At 46.7% G+C, this 27,902-nt stretch overlaps 1 protein-coding gene across 2 annotated transcripts in view; it reads right to left on the bottom strand.

The window, feature by feature from the left end:
- Positions 1 to 8,584: 8,584 nt before the first annotated feature.
- Positions 8,585 to 27,902, bottom strand: part of LOC135902232 (zinc finger RNA-binding protein-like) — a 75,741-nt gene continuing 56,423 nt past the window's right edge. For both annotated transcript variants that reach the window (XM_065432205.2, XM_065432211.2), the window contains exons 14-17: positions 23,789 to 23,900; positions 16,809 to 16,906; positions 14,497 to 14,629; positions 8,585 to 9,361 (exon numbers count right to left, since the gene is read on the bottom strand). In XM_065432205.2, coding sequence (XP_065288277.1) covers positions 9,258 to 9,361; positions 14,497 to 14,629; positions 16,809 to 16,906; positions 23,789 to 23,900 — 447 coding nt within the window. In that variant the 3' untranslated portion in view covers positions 8,585 to 9,257. The remainder of the gene's footprint in view (positions 9,362 to 14,496; positions 14,630 to 16,808; positions 16,907 to 23,788; positions 23,901 to 27,902) is intronic.

Genomic DNA, 27,902 nt, shown 5'->3' with positions numbered 1-27,902 from the left:
AGCTCTTGCTGCACGAAGCACAATACACAGAGGCCCGGATATATATCGCCGCTTTTTTTTTTTTTTTACTCTTGAGCGAAGTGGCGACTGCACGAGCGTGGCGCCAACTCATATTGGCGAGATATGCGCTCTTGTTCTCGCGACAATATGCGGGCTTTGCTTTTGCGCATCACTTTCTCAGTAGCACGACCCTGCAATGCAGTTTGCCTTATCCTAGTTTGCCTGTACATGTCGCGCCACCTGGCAGCGGCGGTGAGCACCCGCGGGTAGGCCCTCACCGTCATTTCACCATTGTCCGTGGTGCGCTCAGGCCCGCCTGTACGCCTGCTTTTCCAATTTTCCAATGGATTCCCCGCTACCTCTTGGCAGCTCCTTCGTGAGAAGTGTGAACAAAAAGAACAAGCGCAGATACTGCTGCGTTAAGAACTGTCACAACCGCGAAGGGGATGTCGGCATCTAACAGTACCGCTTCCCTTCAAAACCGGGGGAAGCAACCCGGCGACTGAAGTGGATCGTCGCGGCTCGTGTTGGTCTTGCCACGGCCGTTTAATGGAAACGTTCCATTGAGCGGCCGTGGTCTTGCGAATTTCTGTTCAACGAACTAAGACGTAAATGCAAAAACAAGAAAAAGAACTGAAAAAGACCCAGCAGCGGCATGTGTAAAAACACACAATAAAGCGTCAACTGCATAAAAATGCGTGAACCGATTCCGGCTGTTGTAAATCAGTTTTGATAGTTGTTTAGCTCGTCTTGCTCCAAAACAAACTCGCAGTGGTTGCTATAGGTGTCAAATCTAGCTTCGTAAGCACTCCGCGCTGGAGCTTTGCATGCGCTGTGCTTCTTCCTGCGCCAAGATCAAGACGCGAATGCTGGAACCGAGCTCTTTCGTGCCGATGTTTTCTCGCGCTTAGAACAACAGAACTAAGGTTGGAGTACAATGCAGAACACGTCGAGTATACGAAAATTAGCATTTCCCTCGCGCACACAAGCGCATATTTGTTCAGTCTTCACGTTGTTTAGTCTCAGCTGATTGCTCTCTATGATGCTTCACCGGTGATGCCCTCTCACATTCGAGCCCGAACGACAAAACCAGAATATGCTCGAGGCACTTCGTCAACGAAGAAAAAAGCACTTACCTGCCAATTCGCCAAAATCTCTACAATGCGAGGTGCAAGGCACGCTCCAAGTAAGGAAGTGACAAATGACAGTTCAAAGACGTCAACGGCCGTATTTGCTCACTTAAGTGGCATAAAATAATGATTTGTTAACGCACTTCGAGATCGACGTCGTAAGCATACTTACTTTGCTGTGACAAATACTTCGCGACCTGCGGTGGCTGCTTAGTGGCTACGGTGCTGGACTGCTGAGCGCGTGGTCGCGGGAATAAAACCCGGCCACGGCGGCGGCATTTCTAAATACCAAAACACCCGTGTAATTAGGTTTAGGTCCACGTTAAAGAACCCCAGGGGGTCCAAATTATTCCGGAGTCTCGCACCACGGCGTGCCTCCTAATCAGATCGTGGCTTTGGCACCTAAAACACCACAATTTAATTTAAGCACCTCACTGTGATGTCCCTGCTGTTTACTTCTTTGACATGGTATACGTGGTTGTAGTAAAATATTTTACGTCCATTCTCAAGCGTCGGTGGTCCAAAATGGGCCTCGACGTTTTCGATTGCCTTAAAACTGCAATTTAGAACGTCCGAAAGGTTTCATACGAGCGCCGCAAAAGCATGCCTCCGCAGCAGCGGCCGCCTCGGTGTTTCGCGCAACTGACACGGTGGCGCTGACGGCTGAGCCGATCGCCGCGCCGCCTGACCATTGCAGGGAGCCCATACGGAGGTTGGTCGGAGCGGAAAAGTCGATCGTCCGAACGCGTAGTATAATCGCTCTGCACGCCACCAAACAATTCAGAAAATACTGCAACTATTTATTGGTTTACGTAGAAAAAAGCATTTAAGCAAATGTGGTACTACTACTGGGATATAGAACACGATGTATTTATTCGCGATTATAAAAATACATACGATGTAGGGGTTGGAGGACGGGACTTCGCGGATGAAAAACCAAACTTGTGAGGATTTATTCTACATATTATACAGGGAGGTGAGCGTCAAGTACCAGACGTACAGACATTACGGGCCGGCAGCAACTCGGACGCTGCGGCCCGCGGCAAGAAGTTCGAGAGAGGTGAAACAGGGAATCAGGGCATGTCCCAGGATCCTCAGGTCTCTCTGGAAGGCTTCTTATGAACCCTTCGAGCACTGCAAGTCACGTCATGTTTGACCAATGGGAGAGTCCACTCCGATGACGCCACTTTCAGCCAATGGTAGGCGCCCGGGTCGTGGTGTCACACCTGGCGGCTTGCTGCGGTCTTGCATCGCAGACTGGCAATGCACTTCGAACAAAGAGAAGGGGAGGGCTGCACCTGCTTCATTGTCGGATGCCCACCTGCTAATCCCGGCGGCGCACGAACTTGTTGGCACGTAAACTTGTTGCCTTAAACTTGTTTGCTCGGCCGCTTCTCTGGAATGCGCTTCCTGCTTCTGCATTCCTCAATTAGCTGTGCTGCCATCCGATGTGGTCTGGGGAACTCGAAGTAGCCTCAGGAAACGGCGCCATATCTAACAGCTCGTCCTCGCCCCGGTAGTTCTGAATGGCCGGTGAACTCAATTCGCTGGCCATGAGGAACGCTGAAAGAAGCTGCAGGGTACTGGGGTCGAGCCTCGTTTGACAACCCTCGGGATCCTGGGCCCTGGAGAACATACGTCAAACAAACCAAACAACACAGCGCTGCCCCACGTGTAAGCGCAGGCTCTTCACCCCTGACTCGCCAGGCTATTACTGAGTCAAAATGAACCCTGATCTTTTAGTTCCCCCCAATTTTGACCAAACATTTCCAACCACCCTTCCAAACAGCTATTCATTTCTCCTCGATTGCCGACAAGACCAGAGTACTATTGTTGTTGCAAAACAAAAGGGTCGTTGACGATGCAAACAACAAATGAAAACAGCCGAACATAACTTAAGTGGCCTAACCACACGAACAGCATGTTTCCGATCTATCGCAGTGGCGTACATATCGCACGTATTGGTGCCACTGAACAATCTGGTCAACCTCACAAGTACGTAATCACAAGCGCACTAGCCTTGTGGTCACTAAACAAAACGCGTACTTGCGTTGTAGGCAAACTTTTCACTTACGCTTACTCACGTTTCTTCCCTGAAAGTCCTACAGGACACGTGACATAAACGAACAATTAAACTTGCGGGACTTACACACTCCGCAGAACCCTTAAAATAATGCGTCTTTTACTAACTCGTTCCACGCGTACTTATCAGAGAAGTCAGAATACGGCTGCCCTAACACACACGAGCAACCCAGTCATAAATCTGCTTCCTTCCGTCCACACAGGACACGCGCTACTGGAACTAAGAACGCCTCTCAGTGCAACTCATGCACTCACTGAAAATCTACGCGCTTAACCTTAAAATTCAAAAACACTTAAAAAGACCGAAGGTTAAATAACACACACGCGCGTTACGATAGGCCTCTCAACAATAACCTTGACCCTCAGGTTACTCACACACACAAAAAAAAGCCTGTCTACTTATTAATGAGCATCTCGCGAGACTACATGTTTATATAAAACGCATCTTTCAAATCTCGAGCTTCTCAAACGAAAACACAAAGCTCAAACCTTACACCTTGAAAGAAATCCTAGTCTCAAATCGCGAAAACTTTCCGATGCCCAAAAATAAAACAAAATAACATTTCACTTCTGCGGAAGCTCTCTTGGCTTCCCGTTCCCGATTGCTTACGACTGACTCATACTCTGAGCCGTCCTCGCGGTCGTCGCGGCTTGAAAGCTACTCTGGCTGCCGAGAGACAACAAAAGGGCTGACTAACTATCAGCTCCCCCAAGACGTTACGGTCTCCTGCCAATTTGCGTCCTCGCGCCCCGCTTTCAACACAAACTCGATTGACCGCGTCGCTACTCCCCACCTGGTCTCGTCCTGCCACCTTGCGTTTCTTCGAACTGCACGCTGAGCTATAAGAAGAACTACGGAACGACGAGGAGCTTAACTGCCCCGTGCCCTTTGTCCGCGTCCGCGCAGAACATTCTTCGCGGTCCCCCTTTGACCGGTGGCTCGACCATTTTGGATGCGTCAACATCGTCCTAGACGACCGCACCTTCTTCCTCGCGCCCTGCCCTTTTGGGTTTCTCGCCATCTTTGGCGGCGCTACATTAATTACCGACTTTCGGTTTTTACCGCGCTTCTTTTTAAGGCGCTTTCTCTTTGCACTAGCCTTCATGTCGCCTTCTCGTGCCTCGTGCTGGCCGGTACACATTTCGTCGGCCCGGATCGGCCTCTTACCCGCATTGTCTGAGTGATTTACATTTAAATCTACTCTCTCTCTGCCTCGACTGGCGGACAGCTCAACCGACTCTGGCACAATGCAGCAGGCTTTACTCGAGTAAGACAACTCGCACTCTTGCGAACTGCCCTCTACTACATTGCCCAGCGCACGCTGTGAATCGGCACACAGCCCGTCGGTATCGATCGCTGTCTCACGCGCACAGTCCGAATGATTATTAACTGAACCATCCCTTTCTAGGCTATCTAGACTGGCGGAGAGCCGCACCGATCCCTGAACAATGCAGTTGTTCTCTCGTGAGCTACGGAGCTCGCCACCCCGAGAGCTACTCTGAACTGCATCGCTCAGTTCGCACTTCACTTCTGCACGCACATCTGGCTCTACATGGGTGCTCGCTTCTGTCGCGTCAACAGTACCCTTTTCCTCGCTAGCAACCTCGCTAACTTTACCAGCGACGCACACACGCGGTAACTGTGCCAATTTGTTCGCAGCTGGCCTAGCTGTCTCCACAGTCATCTGTTGGCACAGCACCTCGTCGCTCTCACTCTGGCCTTTAACGGCCTCTATTGCCACTAAGGCATCGTTAGCAGCTAGCCTTTTCCCTTCACTTATGACTCTGCAGCTAATCTCACAGGCACTACTCTTTTTGCCGGCTTCTGGCGAAAATCCGCTCGATGCTTCCTCATCCTTTCGCTCTGTACTACCTACAGAATTCTCAGACAGCCGTTGTTTCTGTGCCAATAACTGATCACAATGCTGTATCTCTTTGATCAGTGCTGCCTTCTCTCTCTCATACTTTTGCTCTCGCTCAAGCTTACGTTGCTGATACTCCCGTTCGCGTTCATTCTCACGTACGTGACGCTGACACCTCAGAGTAAGTTCTTGAAGCTCCTGCTTCCGTTCATTCTCGCGTTCTTCACGCTTAAGCTCACTCCTAAGCTCACGACGCTCCCGCAAACGTACACGACGCACACGCTCCCGTGGCTCCTGTATCACCTCCCAAGCAAGCTCAGTGCTTTTCTCATCATTGCCACTATCGTTAATCGCCTTTATGATAGCTGGCGTTTTCATCCGTTCGTCCGCCTCAACTCCCAAATCGTCGCACACCAACAACAAATCTAACCTCGTCAACCTTCTAAGATCCATGGCAGCTGCCCCGACAGGTGGTTAAAACTGTTTTCCTTAATTAATTTGTGCAAATACACAGTGCAACAAACTCCCGATTCCCAGAACTATCAAAATTGAACACACAACCTTTGAGTCTGGCGAATCATAAGGAAAAAAACCACGCGCTCACTTACGGTTGCAGCACCCCGCCATCCGGTTCCCTTGTCCGCTGTTCCCGGCTCCTTCCGGACTCCCTGGGTCGAAGGCTCGCTCCTTCTTCGATACTCCCAGTTTCTTCGGACCTCTTTCGACGAAGGCTCTCTCTTCTTCGCTCTTCCCGGTTCCTTAGGATCTCTCTCGACGAAGGTTTATCCGTAGCGCTGCCACCAGCTGATGCATTCGGAGGCGATCCTACCGCTGCCAACCAGATGTAGGGTTTGGGGGGGTGGACTTCGCGGATGAAAAACCAAACTTGTGAGGATTTATTCTACATATTATACAGGGAGGTGAGCGTCAAGTACCAGACGTACAGACATTACGGGCCGGCAGCAACTCGGACGCTGCGGCCCGCGGCAAGAAGTTCGAGAGAGGTGAAACAGGGAATCAGGGCATGTCCCAGGATCCTCAGGTCTCTCTGGAAGGCTTCTTATGAACCCTTCGAGCACTGCAAGTCACGTCATGTTTGACCAATGGGAGAGTCCACTCCGATGACGCCACTTTCAGCCAATGGTAGGCGCCCGGGTCGTGGTGTCACACCTGGCGGCTTGCTGCGGTCTTGCATCGCAGACTGGCAATGCACTTCGAACAAAGAGAAGGGGAGGGCTGCACCTGCTTCATTGTCGGATGCCCACCTGCTAATCCCGGCGGCGCACGAACTTGTTGGCACGTAAACTTGTTGCCTTAAACTTGTTTGCTCGGCCGCTTCTCTGGAATGCGCTTCCTGCTTCTGCATTCCTCAATTAGCTGTGCTGCCATCCGATGTGGTCTGGGGAACTCGAAGTAGCCTCAGGAAACGGCGCCATATCTAACAACGAGCGTATAAATAAGCCCGCTTCAGCTTTAAAAAAAAAGGTCACCTTTGTGTGGAGCACGGAAGTCGTGCTTGATCGCGACTCGTCACATCAAAAACTACAACCGCTCGCGCAAAAAATGGAGAGTAAAATATTAAATGAATTCAGAATCTGCCAAAATACTTTACAAACACAGTACATTAAGTGCATCCTAACAGCCAAGAGAAAGCAATTTGAATGCATTTACCCAAGGAACAGAATACGGTTCAAAGAAGTAACATGGCAACAGTACGGCCGATTGCAAAAGACTATCAGACAATGAAAATCGGCATTAGTAATGAGCGAATAAAATATCATGTTAAATGAAAAGGACAGCTTACACGCACGTAGGATTTTTCGTTACATTAGAGAACATAGTTAAATTACTAATTAAGCAAGGTGACTGGCAAGCAGAAACTAAATTTTCTGAAGGGCACGATTCGGTGCCCTTCACACCTTCACACCAAATAAACTTGAAGCCCCGACAGTTTAAAGCCGATACAACCTCGCATGTGAAAATTAAGAATATATTTGCGCCATTTATAAAAGGTAAGGCAGGTATATGTCACATTTCATTCGGTTGCACTGTTCATAAAGAAACAAATTGCGGCGCAAGTCACAATAATCAGAAGAAATAGACGCTAGATCGGTTTATCATAAAACGAAGGAAAGTAATCTTTGCGTAAATCGCACTAGCACAGTGCATGTTTGATTTAGTCACTTCCTTTACAGAGGCACAGCTGTCAAAACAGAAAAGCTGACATCCTGAGGTCACGAATAAGCGAGTTTTGACTTAACAAAACATCAAATCACAATTAACTGTTCGGTATCCTATTACAGGTCTGAGCACGCTTTGCATCTAGTTCATAGTTTCGCGACGACAGGAAAAAATGGCCGTGGCTTAGCTAAGGTTAAGCCCAGGATGCGAAGCATACTAGCCTTTATTTTAACGCGACAGCGTTAAGGAGCTCGTGTCGCAGAAAAGCCGGTGTCGTCGGCGTCGGCTCAGGCGCGCGGCGCTTGCTCAGGCGCACATATCGTTGTCGCGCCGAACGCTGCGTTGCTCGACGCTCACCGCGTCCGATGCGGCAAAACAAAGAACCTACTACGTCACTTCCTCCACTTTTCTCCTAGCGCGTGGAGGGGGTAGGGCCTCTCCTCAGTTTCCTTCCTCCATGAGAAATAACCTCCTCACCTACGCCATTTGGTACCGGCGCAAGATACGCACAAAGAAAGCAGCTTCCAAACAAGCTCAAAATGCCACCCACCAGCCACCACGTTCGCAAATGACGGCGCGAAGTTCATTTTTGCGGCCACACTGGCTTGTATAAACGATTTTTTATAATTTTCCCATTCAATTTAGGTTCTAGATTTCACGGAGGTGTTCTTGATTGTACAAACCCAGTGAAAATGCACTTTCCCGAAAATACATTCTTTACAATTTTTTTGCCATTTCAAGACCCGCGCCTCCCCTCAAGATGCAATAAATTTAGCCCGATGCATACTTTCAAGACTATGGTTAATTTCCCGCTACAAGATTGATTATCGTAAGTCAGTTACATCTTTTCAATTTCATACCAAACCCAAGTGCTAACCGATTCATACTATTTGGTTGCCTCTGGGCAATTAAAAAAAGCTAAGAAAGTCACCAAAACTTGCCAAGTACAGTCTTCGCCTCTCGTAAAGCTCAATCTAGTCCATCTTTACAGATAAGTTAACCGGCCCATGAGCACATGCAGTTGACTCAATTGTGCATGTCCTTGTCAAGACTGGTTTGGTTAAACTAAGCACTGTTAGAGCACACAGCAAGAGCAAGTCGCTATCTAAATTTTTGCATGTTGACTAGATCATTAATTGGTCCCAATATTTATTGTGTTAACGAATATGAAGCTTCTAGCATATAGTTTCCACGGACATAGCCTGGAAACATGTTACATGTGTTTTGAAAACAGGACACACTTGGCCCGAGCCAGCAAAGCTCAAAAGCCAAACCACATTGTATGGCTAAATACCACAAAGTATACAATGTATGCACAAGACAAAGGTCTCCACAACGGCAAATCTTTATTCGTGCCCAGCACAAACTTGTCCAACACACCATCCATCACTGCCAAACTCAACCGGCCACAATCTGTTCTCTTTTTTTTGACTAAACATTTTTCTGTCAAGGCAGCTTTTTTTTTAAATTTCCTCCTTATAACAAAACCTGCCACAAATGAAAGGCGAAATGGGAATCATGGGAGAAAAGCGTCCATCACAATGAAAACAAGTCAAGCAAAGCAATATGAACAAAACAGATGCGCTGCAGATTTGCACACTCAAGAGGAAAGGAGGACAGCACTGCTGTCAATTTTGAGAGCTACAGAATTGAAAGTGCTAACAAAAATATTTCGGTGACAAAGAAAGAAGGGAGGGAAAAATGGAGGGGAAGGGGCTGGGGGAGGCAGGTCGGAATGGGCAGTTCTGCTGGCCTCACTTGTCTGTTCAAAAGTTTTGCCCACTGTCCTGGGAAGAGGAGCACACAAGACACCAGAAAAAGATGGAAGGCTTAAGAAAGTGCTACAGGCATTATTCCACTAGCAGTGATGGGGTTTCCTGGGCAGGGGGTTGTTAAATACTGTGCTAGTGACGTGCAAATTGGGCACCAATGGTCGCTCTCCACCCCCGAGCTGCCTTTACTCGGGAAGGAGCTGCCCACTGCTGCTGCTGATGGTTCGCTATCAGGCCTTGGCTGCTGGTGTTTCACTTTTGGGTCCAGCTGCTGCTGCTGCTCCTGTCGCCACTGGTGTCGCTTCATCCTTCTTGTCCTTCTTGCCATCAGCACCTGGCAGAAGCAAAGGTACCACATGCTGCTCTCAATGACAAGCCACACAACATTATGAGAGCGCTTTACAGTAGACTTGAAGACACGATAGGAAGCAAAGGAAAGCACAGTATCTAGTGGCAGGAAGGTGCTAATATTAGGCAAATCTTGCAAATCTGCAATCCAGCATGCTAACTGCAAATATGCAAATGGAATTTCTTCTCAAGTCAAAAGAATAACTTTTACAGAGGAGAGTTGCAAAAAACCTTAGTGCAGAACGAGGGCTAAAACTAGGCAGGTACGTTTCTGAATGTCCAATATTGCAACTTAGCATTTTATAGTGTGTATTTATATTTTTAGACAAGTCGTATCGCTAAGTTGCACCACTGAAAATGAACTTATGTTGGCAATTTCTACATAATTCCTAATAACAGTACAGTTGCAACTTGCAATAACGAAATGTCGCTGTACTATAATCTGGCATGAACGAAATTTGCCGGAATGTAACACAACGTATTACCTACTAGCACAAGGCCATCAGGCTCCAAAATGTGCTGAAATGCGATTGCTTTGCACGAAAATTGCGTAAAATACCACCACATTAAGTTTGCGTGGGCACAACCATTTTTGTTCACAAAAACAATCAAGCGCCAGGAGCGATCGTGTGCGCCGGAAACAGGTCATGGCTGCCACCTTGTTTGATGATCGCCTGTTTGATGTGGCACACATGTTGCTACCGACCTGAGACGACGTGGAATTGTTTAAGGCACCTGAAATGGCAGTCGCAGCATGGAGTGCCACGCATCGGGCTGTGATTGAACAATAGTCTGGGAATGGGTCCGTCGTCTGGGATCCACATAGCGATATTAACATAAAAAAGGTAGAAAAAATTCAGAGAAAGGCGATACGATTTGTATTCAATTCCTTCAGCCGTTATGCATCACCAAGCGCTATGCTCGAAACAGCAGAACTGGTTACCCTGCAAAAACGGCGATTTAAAGAACGATTAAAGTACATGTATCTGCTCTATCATGGAAAATTGGGCATCGACAAGGACACGTATACCGAGCCTCTAGCTCGTCGACCAACTCGGTCTAGCCGCGCTAAGCAGCTTAAAGATTACTACTGCAAAACAGAAGCCTTTAGAAATTCATATTTTCCCCGAACCATTAGGGAATGGAATGTACTTCCTGCTGCGGTGGTCGCCTGCGACACCATCGAATCATTCTTAAAGCTGCTTAATGAAATTGCGTAAATGACCGAGGTACATCCCTGCCCTCCTTTCCTTTTTCTTCTTCTTTTCGGCTTGTCCTTCCACATAACTGAACACACGTGTTTTCTGATGCTTCTGTCACTGCTACACATTTTTACACACTACCACATTATATTTGTCTAACAGGATGTTCTGTAATCGTTTGCCACGCGTGGTATACATATATTGTTCTAGTTTAGTTTTTCTGTCTCCTAAGTGTTTGTCACCTTGGCACTAAGAGCATTTTACATTTTCTTCTGGAATAATTTCACATTGTTAGCGCTAATTGCTACGTTCTCGCAAATGACGCGCTGCTTATGTTTTTCAAATTCAGTGCTATTTCATTTTGCTCACGCTTCACACCTTGTACTCAGTCTTACTCGTCATGTATGTAACCACTCCTGCTTAAGGCCTCTAACCAGAGGCTGGCAGTAATATTGAAATAAATAAATAAATAAATACGCATCCATGGCTTCAAGAACGCTGATTTGGTGCCACCAGACGGGCATCACGTGTGGATTAGGCACTGCATGTAGATTTGCGCGAAGGGGCCGTAATCTCAATCGATTGCCTTGATCACTTTGGCGCTGGACGCGTCGGTGCCTACATGCGACAGCATGCGCTGGAGAAATAATGCTGTGTGCGTGGAGTGTTGAATTATGGTGCCGAATTACACAAAGTCTCGCAAAAGTGATCGCATCTCCCAAAGCAACTGACCGAGAATACTGCTCCATTTTGAGTGCTTTCATGGAGAAATGGGCATTCGGTAGGATAAACGATGTTATTACCCTCAAGGAAATCTTGGGCATAGTCTTTTGCCAAACGGTGCACATGACATGTAGATTAGAAAAATAAACAAAAAGATCAATTTTTTTTCTGCGAGACCCATGTCACTTTTCTTGAATGAGTTTTGGTTGTACAGTCGCCGACCGTTTATTCGGACCTCACGGGGACTGCGGAAATGTCCGAATAAACAGGTGTCCGAAAAAGTAGATTATGAAAATAAAAAATGAAATCCTTTATTTCCACGCACTTATTCGGGCTCGGCAGTAGGCTTGAAGAAATCGCGAATGCGCCGTTGCACGCTGTTCCGTTTACGCGCAATCAGATAAGCCTGAATCTTGGAGAGGGTCGTACGGTCACTATAGGCGGCTGAAAGCACAGTCACTGCTTGTACACGCTCCGCATGCGACGGCAGCGTAGCACATGGTGCGTCAACTTCCGACTCGGTCATCGTCCGGCGGTGCAGCAGAAACCTGACGAATGATCTCGCCGTCGTCGAGTTTTGCGCATGTCAGTACAGCAGTGTCAGCACCTGTGAAACTGTCAATGAGACGGTGTCCGGAATCGCAATGCAACCACTGCGCAAGTCTCGGCAGAACGTTTTCCGCGTCGGTAGGGAGCACATCGGAAGGCGACAAATCTTTTAGGCCTCCCGGCACCCGGTTGCCGGCATTCCGCAGCGCAGTCTGCGCGGGCACTGTCGGCGCCATTAGACACTTGACGAGATGTTTCCGTATGCTGCGTTGGATCACCGAAACCTCGACACAGCACACAAAGCAAACACCACCGTGCCGACACCAGTCACACAAGCGAAAAAATGCGGCATGCTCGCAGCGTCGTGCGCAAAGAAACAAATCAGCTGCTGGATTGTCTTGACATGGCTTACTAAGCTGAAACCGGAACTGCTGCAGAGCCACTCTATCGAACAAGCGTATCGAACCAGGCAGAAACGATGATGATGAGCGGGGATTTCCAGTAGCGCCACTTCGTGGGGCAGCAAAGAAGCTCCGTTCAAAACAAAAATGGCGTTCAGCAAGTCGAACTATACACCGGTCAGAGTCGGTGCATGGTGCTCTCGACCGAGTTGGCTCAAGGAGTGTCCGAAAAATCAGACGAGAGGTTGCAAGGTGTCCGAACTTTCGGCACTTGTTATACGTTATGGTCTATGGGGAGAATGGCGGTGCTGCGAAGCTGACCGAATAATCGGGCATGTCCGAATTTTCGGAGTCCGGAAAATCGGTCGGCGACTGTACATAGTACTACTATGGAAAGCGGTACTTAGCTATGTATGTGGGAAATGAAATGTGGGAGTGGTGGACAAGTCACCAAAGCAGGGTAACATTGGAACAAGACGCAGTGAAACTGGGGAAACTTCAAGTTGCCTAACATTTAAGTAAAAGCTGCATTTTGTCCACATTACAGTTATGACAGGCAGGCAAGAGGCAAGCTTCTTCTAACACAGGTTAGGTCCACAGCTTTAGGTTCACCACTCATAGCATATGGTTCACCCTGGCATTACTTGGCAACCGGGGATTTGTCCAAGTAAAACAGTAATGAAGCACTGAAAGTTATAAAGTATGTAAATGGGACTAAAACAGTCAAAGAAGTAAATAAGACAACCCAGGTGCCAGTTCTGTATTCCTGTTTATTTAGTGACGAACAAGGTCAGTGTTAAAGAGAGCTGAACTTCACAGCTAAGTGCGTAGATTATTAAAAATGCTAATTCTATCCAAAAACAACCTTGGGTCTGCTCTAATAGCTTCAACTAATCATTCAGTTAACCCCTGAATTTTGTCGTTAAAATTCAATGTTTTTCTTTCCTGTGTGATGATCACACCCTGAACTTGTCACAGCGGTATGTCGCGTTGCAGTCTAGCTAATGATGATTGCGCTTACCATCTGTTAAATGTTACGCGAACACCCCTTGAAGACATACCAAGCGGTCTGCACGCACCGAACATTCTTAAGCAGATGCCCCATTTACGGTATTTATTTCATCACTTTCTGCACTTCCATGATAAGAAGCTACAACCAAACGTAAACTTACCTTAGCTTAATTGTAGGCTTCATAATGGTTTTTGGTCAACAACAACATAAAAGGTGCCTTTCGATTCTTCTCGCATGCACTCATGGGCACGCAACAAATCGCGAGCGGCAACGATAGTGGCCACATTTACACTGATACATTAGACGTGTACCCTATTCATACGCGGAAACGTGCCGTATTAGGATAGCAGCGAAAACAAATGCCGCAGTTTCAGCAGCATGCCCGCCATGTGTTTCTATGTCACTGGCAGCTAAGCGCGCCCATCTCTGTTTCTGTCCCCTCAAAGTGGACATCACTACATTATTGTCGCAAACTTGCCGATATTAATGATATTATTCATTAGTGATACGAAAGAAGCTGTTTCAATGCGCGTAATGTACTCATGAGAAGAAAAATAAACGCATTCGGCGCGTCCGGCTTGCTCCATCGGCCGCCACTTTTGTTTTGGTGTCCTGCACAGGGTGTGCCCGCACTGACAGCAGCAGCCGCCTGCTTGTTGACCCGTTGTCATTTCGCAGCAAACGCGGGATGAAAAAAGAAAATGTTTCTTTTCGCGGGGAACTTAGTGTAATGATCGCACCCCTGAATTTGCGTAAATTTTGTTTTACAAAAACAGTGCGATCATTATGCGAGTAAATATGGTATTTGTGCTCTTTACCTGGACTGCTTAATGGACGCTACGAATTTTTGCTCCTGTATTATAGGCTTGCAGTCTCTCTTTCTGTACATGCGCTTCTTGCATGTCTTTCAATCACGCTTTATGCTAAGAAGGGGGCCCTGTAGCATGTTGACTATCGCCTCCAGAGCCACTGAACAAGGCGGCGGCTCACATGCAGGGAGCGCAAGAAAAGGAACACGCTAGCGCGTTTGACCTGAGCAGCACATGGCTGGTCAACCTAAATAAACCCTGGCACAGCGGCTACCTCTTAGCGCCACCTCCCACAAGAAGAATCGCAATACTGCAACTCAATGGACAAGGTGCACATTGCTGTGTGTGTTACTTGCCAGTATTCTCAGCAAGGAGGTGACCTGCCTCTACTTGACAAATGACAAACACTGTGTGGAGGGGCTCACCTTCATGGTCTGCAGCTTCGCCATCACGCCTGCGCTTGCGGTTCAGCAGGTTGCGGGCAAATTTGGGTGGTGGCAGGGGATCCATGCCCAGAACTTTGTGAATCTGGCGAAAGGCTACCAGGCGCAGGGCATGCTGCACAAGATAAAACCAATATGGACATAATGCTTTACAACATGGTTGCACGCAACAGAGTGCAGTAACTCCAGTGCAGTAATTTGATGGTCTAATCTTATAGGGGGCACTAATCGAAACTTAAGGGGGGGACATGGGTTCTAAATATGTTTTTCTTATTTTTGGGTGAATCAATAAACTCCACTGTCCGGGAAGTTTTCATGCTGATTTCAAATCTGTAATGAGATTTTTGATAGCTGTAGCAGTTCAAGAAATATTGAGGTCTGTGTCAAATTAATTTCAAACTCGTTACGGGGTTTTTTTGATGATTCCGTTTTGCCAAACCAAAAACTAAACGCATGAGGACATTGCTAAAGGCCTGCTGTAGAAGGTGATGCTATTTTTATTCATTTGGAAGCATTTAACGGACTAGAAAACAATCTTGAATTTTTAATGAAATTTTTTTTCTAATTAGTAGCAAGAACTATACCTGAATGTAATTTTCACAATGGTGCAAGACTAATAAAAATAGCATCACCCCCCAGATCATTTCAATGCGAATAAAATACCACCCTTGTCATCTTTGGCCAAGAACAACCCAGAAAACAACACCTGTATGGCTGAGTACGGTGCGCAAGAACATCGAACTGAAATAAACACATTTGAAATGTAGCTTTTGCTGAAGTGAATCTACAGCAATACAAATGGCAACGTTTTGAAGCTCAATGTTTTGTGAGAATGGCCATACTGAATGCTTGACTGTGGCATTTTTTCATTCGGTAGAATTGACCATGTTAGTGAATGAAGGCTCCGAGTGTAAATAGCCTTCCAAGTCATCTTCACCCGACAATGGCTATGGAACTTAGGACCAGAGAGCCAGTGATAGATTTGCAGCTGCTAGGTGCTTTCCAGAATTGTACCTTTGTTTGATGCCTCAATCACTTCTGCAGCCAGATGTGCCAGCCCAAGGGGCCTAATGAACAGAGCTTGTGATGAAGTTCCCTTTATGAAAGGGGGGTATAATAGATATTGTTACGAGCTAGCATGACAATATGATAATAGAGTGAACGCGAAATATGCTTGGTTGCGGGTCCGTGGTGCCGATGCGCGAAATGCCTAGCCGCAGATAGAAGGAGTTGACAATGTGCTTAGTCGCGCAGTTTGAGGTGCAAACACGCGAAATGCCTAGCTGTGCAGTCCGAGGGGCGACACTTGATCCACTTATTCAGGCAGTCCGAGGTGCCGATGCATGAAATGCCCAGACGCGGGCTCAAGGAGCTGACACTATGTGCTTATTCGCACAGCCCGAGGTGCCGACGCGCGAAATTCCTAGCCGCGGGCTCGAGGAGTCTAGGCTTGATGTACTTAGTCGTGCAGTCGGAGGCGTCGATGCACAACTTGCTTAGGCGAGGGCCCGAGATGTCCGTGTGCGATGTGCTTTATCGACGAGTCGGAGACTCCTATGCGCGAAATGCTTAGTCTTGGTACGAGGATTGATTGCGCGATGTGCTTGGTCACGAATTACGAAACACCGAGTGCTGAAAGGCCTAGCCGCATGTCCGAGGATTCCGCGCACGAATCTTGGTCGCGAAGTCCACGTCGCCGGTGCTTGGAATGCTTTGCCGTGGGTCTGAGACGTCCACAAATGTAGCGATCGGCCACGTTACCGCAATGACCGCGTAGCACCTGTTTTGACACGTTGATATTAAGGCGAGTGGAGACTTCCAGGCTCGCGAGAGCGGAGCAGACGATGCGAGCGCCGAACCAATGGCGAACCGTGCTGGAGTCACGCAGCGGGTGTGGCCAATCGCAGACTTCGGCACAACCTTTAATCACTTGCTTTTTGTGTGCTTGTTTCTGTACGGAGGAGATAGCTGAGGCGGCAATTTGAAGACGGAGAAATGTGCTTTCCAACGAGACCAAGATGGCGGCGCTCGGTTGCGCTGTTGCAGAGATATTGTGGCTTGAAAAATGCTGTTCTTTCTTGATTTCCACTAGATTTTTCGCCGCCTTGGCTGATATAACACATTTTTAGAGCACTTCTACATGGTTCATATAGATGATATTTCGGAATCGGAAAGAAAAAGAGTTATAGAAACTGAAAATGTAATTTTCAAAAAATAGATTTTTTGGCCATTTTTCGCTATGCGAAACCAGTGTCGCCCCTTAACAAAGTGACAGCCACAGCACTGTTACCCACCTGCGCACTAGCAGTTATGTCCTCTCGGGCTTGGTCAGTGAGCCCAGCTAGGGCGTCCACAGGCTCTCGTTCACACGGGTCCACCAATCCAGGGCTCCCTAAGCAAGGCACAGACATAGCATGAATAAGAATCATGGCAACTGAGAGGCACACACAAGTCTGTTTACATAATGTGACAGTGATCCATCTTTGGCGCACTGAATTGCAGTTTGCATTAGGCAAACTGCACTAATGCACCAGGAGAGGCTATACAGAGGCAAGTCATCCCACGGAGTACGTGTGAACACCAATGTACGGCATTGAGGGGAAAGCGAGACAGCTGCTGGCATGTGACCTTCTCCACATACCAACCAACAGATTGCGGCTCGTTTCAGGCAAAAGGAGATGCATCACGTGTGTAACCATTTGCCCCTTTGTCACTTGCTGAAATGCAGACTCTCCCATTGTCTCAATCTATTGCAAACCACCTGGATAATGCAGCATGTGCTTTTCTAATACAGCAAACTTCTGTTAATCCGGCTTTGGCAGGACCAACAAAACTGATAGACTTAACCGGCGAGTTGAATTTAACAATATGCAGAAAAAACCTGAAATGCACCGGTGATTGATTTGGCAGTCTACACTCGTTACACTGGACCCGCGTACAGCAGGCTTTTAGATAGAATGGACCATATTTCAACCTTAGTTTGCTCTACCTATTAATGCAACAAAGTTTGCTTTGTGGACAAAGTGCACCCAGCGCCGGTAGCTTCGTATGCGCTATGCTTTCGACGTTTAGTTCACATTGAAGCGAGAGAGCAGACGAAAGTAAGTTAGATCGCCATTGTTGCTGCACTTACACCAGCACTTTGACAGCGAGTTTCTGCGCTCATCAAGTGTGATGTGTTCCCAGTTTACCTGTGCGCGTGACGCTGTGCTTGTGAATTTAGTAAGCTAATGTTTACAAATTTATACCAACTGACAAAACTACCATACTTCGCATAGCTGTCTACTAATTTGCTATCACAGTCCATGCTTCCTGATAGCATGAAAATGCGACCTTCCCCTCTCGGGTGAAACTGCGACTTTTAAAAATTTTTTTTACTTTGAATGTTTGTTACTCTTTGTGATAACGTTGTTACACATCGTGACTGAAGTTTCGGAAGTGAGGTGTTTCGGATATTAACGACTTCAGATAAAACAGACATACTTTTTCGAATTATCAGGGTTCATAGCAGCAAGAGTACTGTATATACCCGATTCTACCACACCCACCACATCAAACACCTGCTTGCTTTCTGTGTGTCCAAAATGTAAATTACTAAGAAATTACATTGAAGCTCCTAAACAAAGTATAAATCTAACATGCACCTGATTAAAATATATATACCTTCTTATGAATGCAATCGTCGCGACGAGAACAGGGGCGCGATAACGTAACTGTATTCCAAATGAAAAGTATTCTAAACTCCAGCACCTGGCAATGAAAAAGGTGCCCCCCCGAGACTTCTGTAGCACTACTGCGCACGTGCACGGAGAATACATAACGCCAACAGGGAATCTGCCATGCGAGTGTTTGCCGAGAAGAGGGGGCTGACTGAAAAGCTGGCATGCAGTTTCATTAAGTTTGAGGCCGCTGTTGTTGTCGTGCTAGGCCGCCGCGGCGTCAAACGAAAATAACACTTTTGTCACGCGAAGTGAATAAATACTGCATGTATTTTTTTTTTTCCTTTCATCGCACTCTCTTCGAGTTCCGTTTCCGACAGGTAAGTGGGCGATCTCATGTTACAGTAAAACCTCGTTAAACCGTACCCGCTTAAACAGTAGTTTCGGTTTAAAAGTAGTAAAGTCAATTCCCCGACTCGGCGGCCATTGAACATAATGTATTTTGTATCCGCATAAACCATACCAGCTTATTGCGTACGCATCGGTTAAAACGTAGCGTTTCCACTTTTCGTCGCGCAAACACGGCGGTGCGTCGTCTCCATCGGGCGGCCCGGCAGAACAACAAGCCTCAGAGATCGGTACAACGGCCTCCAAGCGCCCTGTGCGTTTGCACGTGAAGCCGCATCAACATCAACATCATTTCGACGCCGCATGGACGCCGTGCCGGAGAGCGTTGTGGCGTCGTGCAAGCGAGGACTCGCGTCATGCCGAAGCTAGGATAAAAAAGACGCCGGGTGCTCAGCATAGAAGAAAAGGTAGACATCGTCCGTGCTACCGAACGTGACACGAAGAAGTCGGCGCTGGCCCGCGATATGGATCTGCTGTTGACTACAGTGTGTGGCATTTGGAATGCGAAGTTGCTCGGCAGCGCTGCTGCGACCGCGAAGAGATGTCGGCTACGAGGTTCGACTTTTCACCATCGTTGCCGCCGTTGTTGCCGAAGTGTCAACTAGCGACAGTGATGAGGACGACACGGAAAGCGACAGCAGGGGCTATTCAGGCCCGACAGTGCCGGAAGCTGCGCGTTACGTCAGCCTCATGAATGCGATCGTCGCAAGGAGAACAGGGGCGCGATAACGTAACTATTCCAAACGAAAAGTTCTCCGAACTCCGGCACCCGGCAATGATAAAGGCGCCCCGGGACTTATGCAGCACTACTGCGCGCGTGCACGGAGAATACGTAACGCCAACGAGGAATCTGCCGTGCGAGTGTTTGCCGAGAGGAGGAGGGCTGGCTGAGAAGCTGGCACGCAGCTTCAGTAAGTTTGAGGCCGCTGTCGTCGTGCTAGGCCGCCGCGATATCAAACGAAAATAACAATTACGTCCCGCGAAGTGAATAAATACTGCATGTTTTTCCCCTTTCCTCGCACTCTCTCTGAGTTCCGTTTTCGACAGATAAGTGGGCGATCTCATGCTATTTCGCTTAAACAGTACTACCGTTTAGTACGTACTTTTTCCGAGCTCCGGCCGACTACGGTTTAACGAGGTTTCACTGTATTTTGGTTTATTTTGGTTAAGGGGGGAAGCGGGTCTTGAAACGACAAAAAATCACAAAAAAGTTGATTTTCGGAAAAGTGCATTTTCGCTACGTTTATACATTCAAGAATCCCTCCGTGAAATCTAGAAGCTAAATCTAATAGGAAAATAATAAAAAATTAATGAAAAAAAGAGGCCAGGGTGAACGCGAAATCAGCAAAATTTGGTCAAAAATGTTCAGACTTTGCGCCGTCGCCATTTGCGAACGCAGTGGACTGTGGCCGCCATCTTGCGCCAGTTCACAATGGCATAGGTCAAGGGAAACCGACACTATCGCGTCATTTCTGAAGGATGCGTCCCTGCCGCCGATTGGCCAAAGCGCGCACACCCACCGCGCGCCTCGCTCCTATTAATATTCAAAAGACTAGCGCAAAATAGCAGGGACAAAGACAGAGAAGACGACAGGACGTTAGCGCTCGTCCTGTCGTCTTCTCTTTGTCCCTGCTATTTTGTGCTAGTATTTTGAATAATGATGACACACCAACTAGCCCAGCTTTCTGCCTTGATCACTCCTATTGGTCTGGCGCTCTTTGGCGAGCGCTCGACTGCTCTTGCGTTTTGCAACGTTTGTTTATCTCTGGTTTCATCGCGCCACTGTCTATGTAGTCTACGTTCGTTCAGCCGCTTCTTCGCGACGGGTCGACGTTTGATAAGGTGTTCATTTCGCTGCCCGGATGGCTGGAAAAGATCGTCGTCTCAAGGTTACTATGCGTCAAGCGGCTGTGGAATGCACGACGGAAGGTGGCTAGGCCTGTTATACTCGCGGAGTTGCCGGTAGCTGGTCTGCCTGGACATTCTACCGGATCGAGTTCGGAGCTGCAAACCGGCACGTCTAGCGTCAACACTTCGTCCACCCACGCCACGCGTGTTGACACATATCAAGCAGGCACCGTTTCCTTCACGACTGAAGAAAGTAACGAGCGCGCAGCGAGCGCCGGAAAACGTGCCTGGCGTCGCAGTCTGCAATGGAACGAATGTTCAAGCTGCTGGGTGTCAACGCGAGAGAGGACGTCAACGACAGCGGAAGTGAATTTGCAATCGTGGATTTATCCGTAGTACTAGAGTTTTTTGGACTCGTGCTGTGTCCCGGGTGCGGCTAGAAAGTGGTGATGCTTTCAAGGACCCCGCCAAGGAGTACGGGCTATCAGCAATGGTCTGTCGTCACAATGCTGCGAGAGCAAAGGGAGAGCCTGAACCTAGGCACCACTACAACTTGCCAGAACATGCGGCAGAAGCAATGCTGCCTGTATATACGCAGTTATCTGAAAAAAAAAAAAAAAAAAAACACTGCTCCAGAGATGCCAGCGAGGCAAGACACAGAATTCGAATGAGAGCCTTCACTCAGTCCTTTGGGGTGTGTCAAAGGAACAGCATGCATCTTTCTTTGCCGTGCAAGCTGCTGTTGGGGAACCTGTCATACGCTTCAACACTGGGAACCTGCTTGCGTCCACTGCAATTCTACAGCAGCTACACATGAATATTCCTGGCACTGCATCTCAGCGAGCAAAGGAGAAAGACGACCATCGAAGTGCTAACTCCAACAAGAAGCCTCTTTGAGGAAAGGAAGCTGGCCAGAAAAGCGGCATAAAGATAGGATGCATCCAGTTTATGCCCCTGGTGAATTTCCTTGAGATTTTATTGGTATGTTCTCAATGAAGATGTTGCAGAATGTCTTTCCTTGATTTCTCAAAACAACAATTCCGACAGACTTCCAATTTAGAGGTAAAATAGCTTCGTCCTGTTTCTGCTATCAGCATATTTTTTTTTTCTTTTGCCAGAAAGAGAAATGTATGCAGTAAGCAATATGCACCTTTTCAAAGCAGTACCCTTCTCAAAAAGTTCTTGAAATGGGTCACATGCTTGACCTGCCAAGATGGCATTTTTTTCTCAACTTTGATGAGCTCTAACTCTTGCTCAGATTAGCCTAGAACACTGATTAATACCTTATGGCACTCCCTGAACATTCTAGATAGTTTTCATACTCAAATTACTGTGTTAGGGTTTTCTGTTTAGATGCTAATTTTCCTCCAAACAAAGGACCCAGCTTATACAATGCTTTTAGAGTATATCAGAAACTACTTATCCTATGGCAAAATTAATTATATTTTTAGAATTTGCTTATTAAAATACACCAAGTGTGAAAATTTTGTTCAGATCTGTCCACAAATAAAAAAGTAGTATTTCAAGTGTAGCCTCCCCCTTAAACAGTACTACCGTTTAGTACGTACTTTTTCCGAGCTCCAGCCAACTACGGTTTAACAAAGTTTAACTGCATATATTTTTGTTGACCTCGGGCTTTGAGGGTCGGCTTAGAATCAGGGTTGGCTTATATTCGAGTAAGTACGGTGTGTGTCTATATATATATATAAGGAAAAAAAAAAAGGAAGAATGAGAAGAATAGCTAATATGAGTTGCAGAACAGCAGTTGGTTTTCTAAAGGCAGCTTCTTTGCAAAACAGCTGCATTGCGCAGAAAAGATACGAATGCAGTGAGTGCAGTTTTTGGCGCTATTGTCCTGAGAGACAAAAAGGCGCGAGTTAATCTAAATACAGTAACCAAAAATTGTGAGCTACTGTTATTGTGTGAAAAATCTTCCTAGGGCAGGACGAAAATAGTTGTTTTCAAGAGATTTTTAATTTATGTTCAATGCATTCACTGTCCCCCAAGCTCAGCTGAGACATACACTGCCACTAAAGGGTTTGTTATTGGGGTCACAACAGGCGCCTAGCAGGTGTCTAAGCGATAGTAGGTATGCGCCTATGAACATGTTTGGCACATTGTTTCTGTCGCTTCAAGTTCTCAACTTCGGTTACGCTTTGGCCGTTTTCTGCCCGATTGCACGCATGGCCAAAGTAGCCAAATAATGGATGAATCGGCGCAACGGGTGTTCCGGAGTGTTATCTGGGAGTTCTTCGAGCGCAGAGCCAGTGATGCAAGGTTCTGCACGTGAAGAGGCACCTTGAGACGCCCGTAGGCACCACAACCACCCTGGTCAATTATCTAAAGCATCACCCTGATCCATTCAAGCAGTTCGAGAAGCTCTGTGCTACAGAACGCTCAAAAAGCCTGCAGGCGTGAAAAAGACGACGGGCACCAACAAGGCGGACGCAAGTGCTACTAGCTGTAGCTACTTTAAGCCGACACTGAAAGGTGACAGTAAGTGTGCAAAAATGCTAATGAAGGTTGCGCAGTTTCTGGCCACTGGTTTGCGGGATCTGCGGTGAAGTTGCCTTGGGACGGAGCTTGCGAGGAATTGGCCCGAAAACATGTAATCTTTTTGAAGTGAATGTACTCGCAACGCATGCTATGTCCTCGACTGGGAACTTCCAAACGGCCATGAATTTTACCTAGTGCCTACTGATGGTCTTAGGTGCAATTTTTTCTAACTTTCAATATATCAGTTGTGAAATGTTTTTGTTGTTTTCTTAAAACCACAATTTTGATGATAATGCCATTTTGGAGGTGTATCATCTCTGCTTCTACTTGCGCTACCACTGTAACTTATTTTTTTTTCCAGAAAGGCAAAGCTCTGTAAAGTGCAAATAAACGAAATAATGTCACGCTTATTAGAAAATAAAATGTTTCTTTTTTTAGCAGTTAGGTGGATTTCTCTCACTGAAATGCGCAATGTTCTCATTTGATATAAAATTGGCTTAGAACACCATACTTGCTTATTTGCACTCTGTTAGTTCCCCATCATTTTCGTATGTCGATGTTTATTATGCCATGTATAGTTTGCTAGATAGATTACCTCCAGGCAAGTTATGCAATAATGCTGAATTTCTTCAATTTCTGCAAAGTTATTTACTCTGTAAAAAACTGGATGTACATTTAATACTAGCACATTGAAATACATAAACTCGGCAAGTTTCATCAAAATTGACAAAGAATTAAAAGTTTGGTAGAGCCATCTTGTCTACGTGTATTCACATGATTCAATAAGAAATGCCATGAGATACTGTTGCATTTAGGTAAACATGGCTACAGTGAAAGATGCAACCACGTAGCACAATGCTCACCAGGTAGCAGAATGCCGCCGGCCACAGCTTCCAGGATACGGCGTAGTGCATCACCGGGTGCCAATGGCTGGCTGGCACTGCTCAGTACCTTCTCCACCAGAAGCTCTAGGGCCTGCACATATATACAACAAAGGTGGAATTTTCAGACACTGCATCAAGCACATAGGCGAAAACCAAAAGCTTGCTAAGGGTTGGGCATGCCACCTGATGTGGGCACCATAACTGCCTCATTCAAGCTGTTCTAAAGTGGTCTCCTCAAATCTAGCTTCAATGTTCTGACAAGGGGCACATTCAGCTTGTCCTATCGGCTACACAGCACACTAGTTTCTGCCATATTAACAATACAGAGGCGTCCCGCGTACGTGCTACTAGTCTGATAGAAGCCTGAAGTAGTTGGACTGAGCTCAGAAACAATATGTACTGAACGGTAGTACTGCTTAACCGAAATAACATGAGATCGCCCACTTACCTGTCAGAAACGGAACTCAGTGAGAGTGCGATGAAAGGGGAAAAAACATGCAGTATTTATTAACTTGGCGCGATCAAAAGTTATTCTTGTTTGATGACGCGGCGGCCTAGCAGTGATGACAGCGGCCTCGAACTTCCTGAAGTTGCGAGCCAGCTTTTAAGCCAGCCCCCTCTTCTTGGCAAACACTTGCATGGTAGATTCCTTTTGGCATTGCATATTCTCCGTGCACAGGCGCAGTAGCGCTGCAGAAGTCGTGGGGCGCCTTTTTGATTGTGGGTTGCTGTTCTTGTCTCGACAATTGAATTCATGAGGCTGACATAACACGCAGCTTCTGCCACTGTCGGGCCTGAATCACCCATGCTGTCACTTTTCATGTTGTCCTCATGACTGTTGTTAGGCGACACTTCGGCAACAAGAGGCAACGATGGCGAAAAGTCGAACCTCATAGCCGACATCTCTCCGCGGTCGCAGCAGCGCTGCCAAGCAACTTCTTTGCATTCCAAATGCCACACACCGTAGTCAACAGTAGATCCCTGCCGCATTCCAGCGCCGACTTATTTTTGTCACGTTCGATAGCATGAACAATGTCCAATTTTCCTTCTATGCTGAACACTCTGCGTCTTTTTTATCAGAGTTTCGGCATCACACGAGTCTTTGCTTGCATGACGCTACAACGCTCTCCGGCATGGTGCCGGAATGATGTTGATGTGTGTGGCTTCACGCGCAAATGAACAGGGCGCTTGGAGGCCATTGTTCTCATCTTCGAGGCTTGTTGTCCTGCCGGGCCACCCGATGGGGACGACGCACTGCCGCGATTGCGTGACGAAAAGTGGAAACACTAAGTTTTAACTGATAAGTATGCAATAAGCTGGTACGGTTTATGCGGATACAAAACACATTATGTTCAATGGCCACTGAGTCGGGTATTTGACTTTTCTACTTTTAAAACGAAACTACTGTTTAAGCGGGTACGGTTTAATGAGGTTTCACTGTACATTTAAATATAAAGAAATGTGGACAAGGCAAAGATCAAAAAGGAAATCTAGAACAAAGAACAATCTAACAAGGTTGCCACCCAACACGGAAATACCTTCTTTATATTCAAGAGTTTCAGCATAATAATTGCAATCAAACATAAATGCATTACGCACGTTAAGAAATAACATTGTCCTCAATACACATGCTCTGTGCACTATTAGATTTCAGTGTTCTGCAATACCATATGTTATTTGGAGAGTAGCATTTGCAATGTTTACGTATGCAAAGAAATAGCACTGACGAACAAGGTGGCATTCATGGCTTCCACTTCAGCGTGAATTTTAGTAATGGCTACGCCCATGCTCTCGTTGATTGCCAGTAACAATTGAAATGACCTTTCGCTTCCTTTATACTCACCTGAAACACATGAGCTTTTTCAAATTCTGAGATTGTTCGGCGATTCCGGCATCCGTAGGTTTAATGAGAAGTGTCCACACAGAAATGACAGCATGGTTGCTAATGATTTGTCTTAGCTTCAATGTGTTTGGCATGAGACACCAGGTGGCACTCTGCCTTCTAATGTCTTCCTTATGTTTGTATTCATGCACGTTAAACTACAAAAAACCTCGTTAAACCCTACCAGCTCAAACAGCAGTTTCATTTTAAAAGCAGTGAAGTCAAATGCTCAAGTCAACGGCCATCAAACAATGCTTTTTGTATCCACGTCAACTGAACCAGCTTATTGCGTACGTATCGGTTAACCTGCAGTGTTTTCACTTTACGTCATGCAATCACGGCAGTACGTCGTCCTCATCGGGAGGCCTGGCAGAAAAGCCTCAGAGATCAGTACAGCCTCCAAGCGCAAAAGCTGAGGGGGCTTGTTTGTTCTTTCGAAGCCATGCCAGGGAGCATTGTGGCGTTGTGCAGGCTAGGTTCACGTCATGCCGAAGCTTGGACAAAAGACGGGTGCTCAGCATAGAACCTTGCATGAAACACGAGGGCAGCTACTAATTAACTTACAACCATGTCACAATCTATATGGACAGAGACTCGTGGAGTTCAACGGTGCTATACTATGGAACGCACTTTCACACAACGTTAAGGCTGGCCAAAACATTGTACAACGCTTAAAAAACTGCTTTCATGAATGCTGACAGGGTCTTTTTATTTGTATCCCCTGTTGTCATAACTAGTTTTTTGGTTATACTATATTTTCCCTGTAAAAATTGTTTAATAATGCGTGCTTAAGTTGTCTCGCACATTAAATAGGCTGTTCTTACGTCCACTTTGTTTTTGGCCACCATACTAGCCGCCACGGCTATAGGTCCGAACAGTACTGCATGTATGCAACGAAAAAAAAAAAAAAGGACATCGTACATGCTATCGAATGTGGCATGAAGGCAACGCTGGCATACGAGAGGGACTTACTGTTGACTACGGTGTGTGGCATTTGGCATGCCACGGAAAGGTTGCTCGGCAGTGCTGCTGTAACCGCAAAAGATGTCGGCTATGAGGTTAGACTTTTCCGGGTGTGAAGGAGGCGCTGGTGAAGTGGTTAAAAGCAGCACAACCGAATAACCTGCCTGTTAGCAAACCCCTACTTGAGGAAAAGGCCATAGTTGTCACTTTGCAGCTGAACCATGACGACTTCGCATGCAGCAATGGTGGCTGGCGAGGTTTAAGGTGAGGCACAGCATAAACACAAGGACTGTTTCAGGATAAGGTGCCCCTGGCAACATGAATGGCACAGAAAAATGGCAAAACATTCAGCTGAGGCACATCTTGATGGACTATGCGACCGACAACATCTTAAACATGGATGAGTCTGCGCTGTTCTTGAAGCTGTTGCCAGACAGAATGGCCGCATTGAAAGGCGAGACATGCACTGGTAGCAAGCATGCCAAGGAGAGGAATTCAGTTGCGTTTGGAGTGAACATGTCAGGAAATGAAAAACATCTGCTTCTCGTGTTTGGTAAGTTGGCCAAACCGAGATGTTTTAATGGTGCCTGAATGGAGCCTGGAGTCGTCTACCGCAGCAATGCAAAAGCATAGATGATTGCAGCAACATTTTGTGGAGTACATGTGCCTCATTGACTGCAGTTTTGAGGCAAAGGACAGAAGAGCTGTAGTTATCCTAGAAAATGCGCCTGTGCACATCGCACTGGATAACATTGTGGCTGTGAAGTTGACATTTCGGGGAGTAGATGTGCCTCACTGTCTTACAAAAACGTATTATACGCATTGCATGTAAAGTGCCGTATTTCTTCCACACTGCAGGCCTTTTCCATCAACACAACATTGTACAGATGAAGTCCATGTATAACTACAGACTGTGCTATAAATATAAACTCGCCATGATGAAAAATGATGACTCCTTGCTTAGACTTGCTGGGTTAGAGCAGAGCAGAACTGTGTATGATACCCGCACAACAGAACCTTGGAATGTTAAGAAATGCCGCACAAACTATGGCAAACAAATGTTGCAGCATACCTTACCGACACTTCTGAATCATTTGTACTGCTACGAGAATATTGATTTATATAATATTTCTCTGAAAGAATTGCCCCAAATGTTCGTGTAGTTTTGTACTGTACAAGTACAATGTAGTGCGTACTGAACGTGCATGTCTCATTCTCTGTACCAAACGTACGTGTTTTTTTTGCTTT

The sequence above is a fragment of the Dermacentor albipictus genome, chromosome 1 (assembly GCF_038994185.2).
Source record: "Dermacentor albipictus isolate Rhodes 1998 colony chromosome 1, USDA_Dalb.pri_finalv2, whole genome shotgun sequence".
NCBI lineage: Eukaryota > Metazoa > Arthropoda > Arachnida > Ixodida > Ixodidae > Dermacentor > Dermacentor albipictus.
The sequence above is the reverse complement of the archived record's forward strand: the minus strand, read 5'-3'. Positions and strand labels throughout refer to the sequence as shown.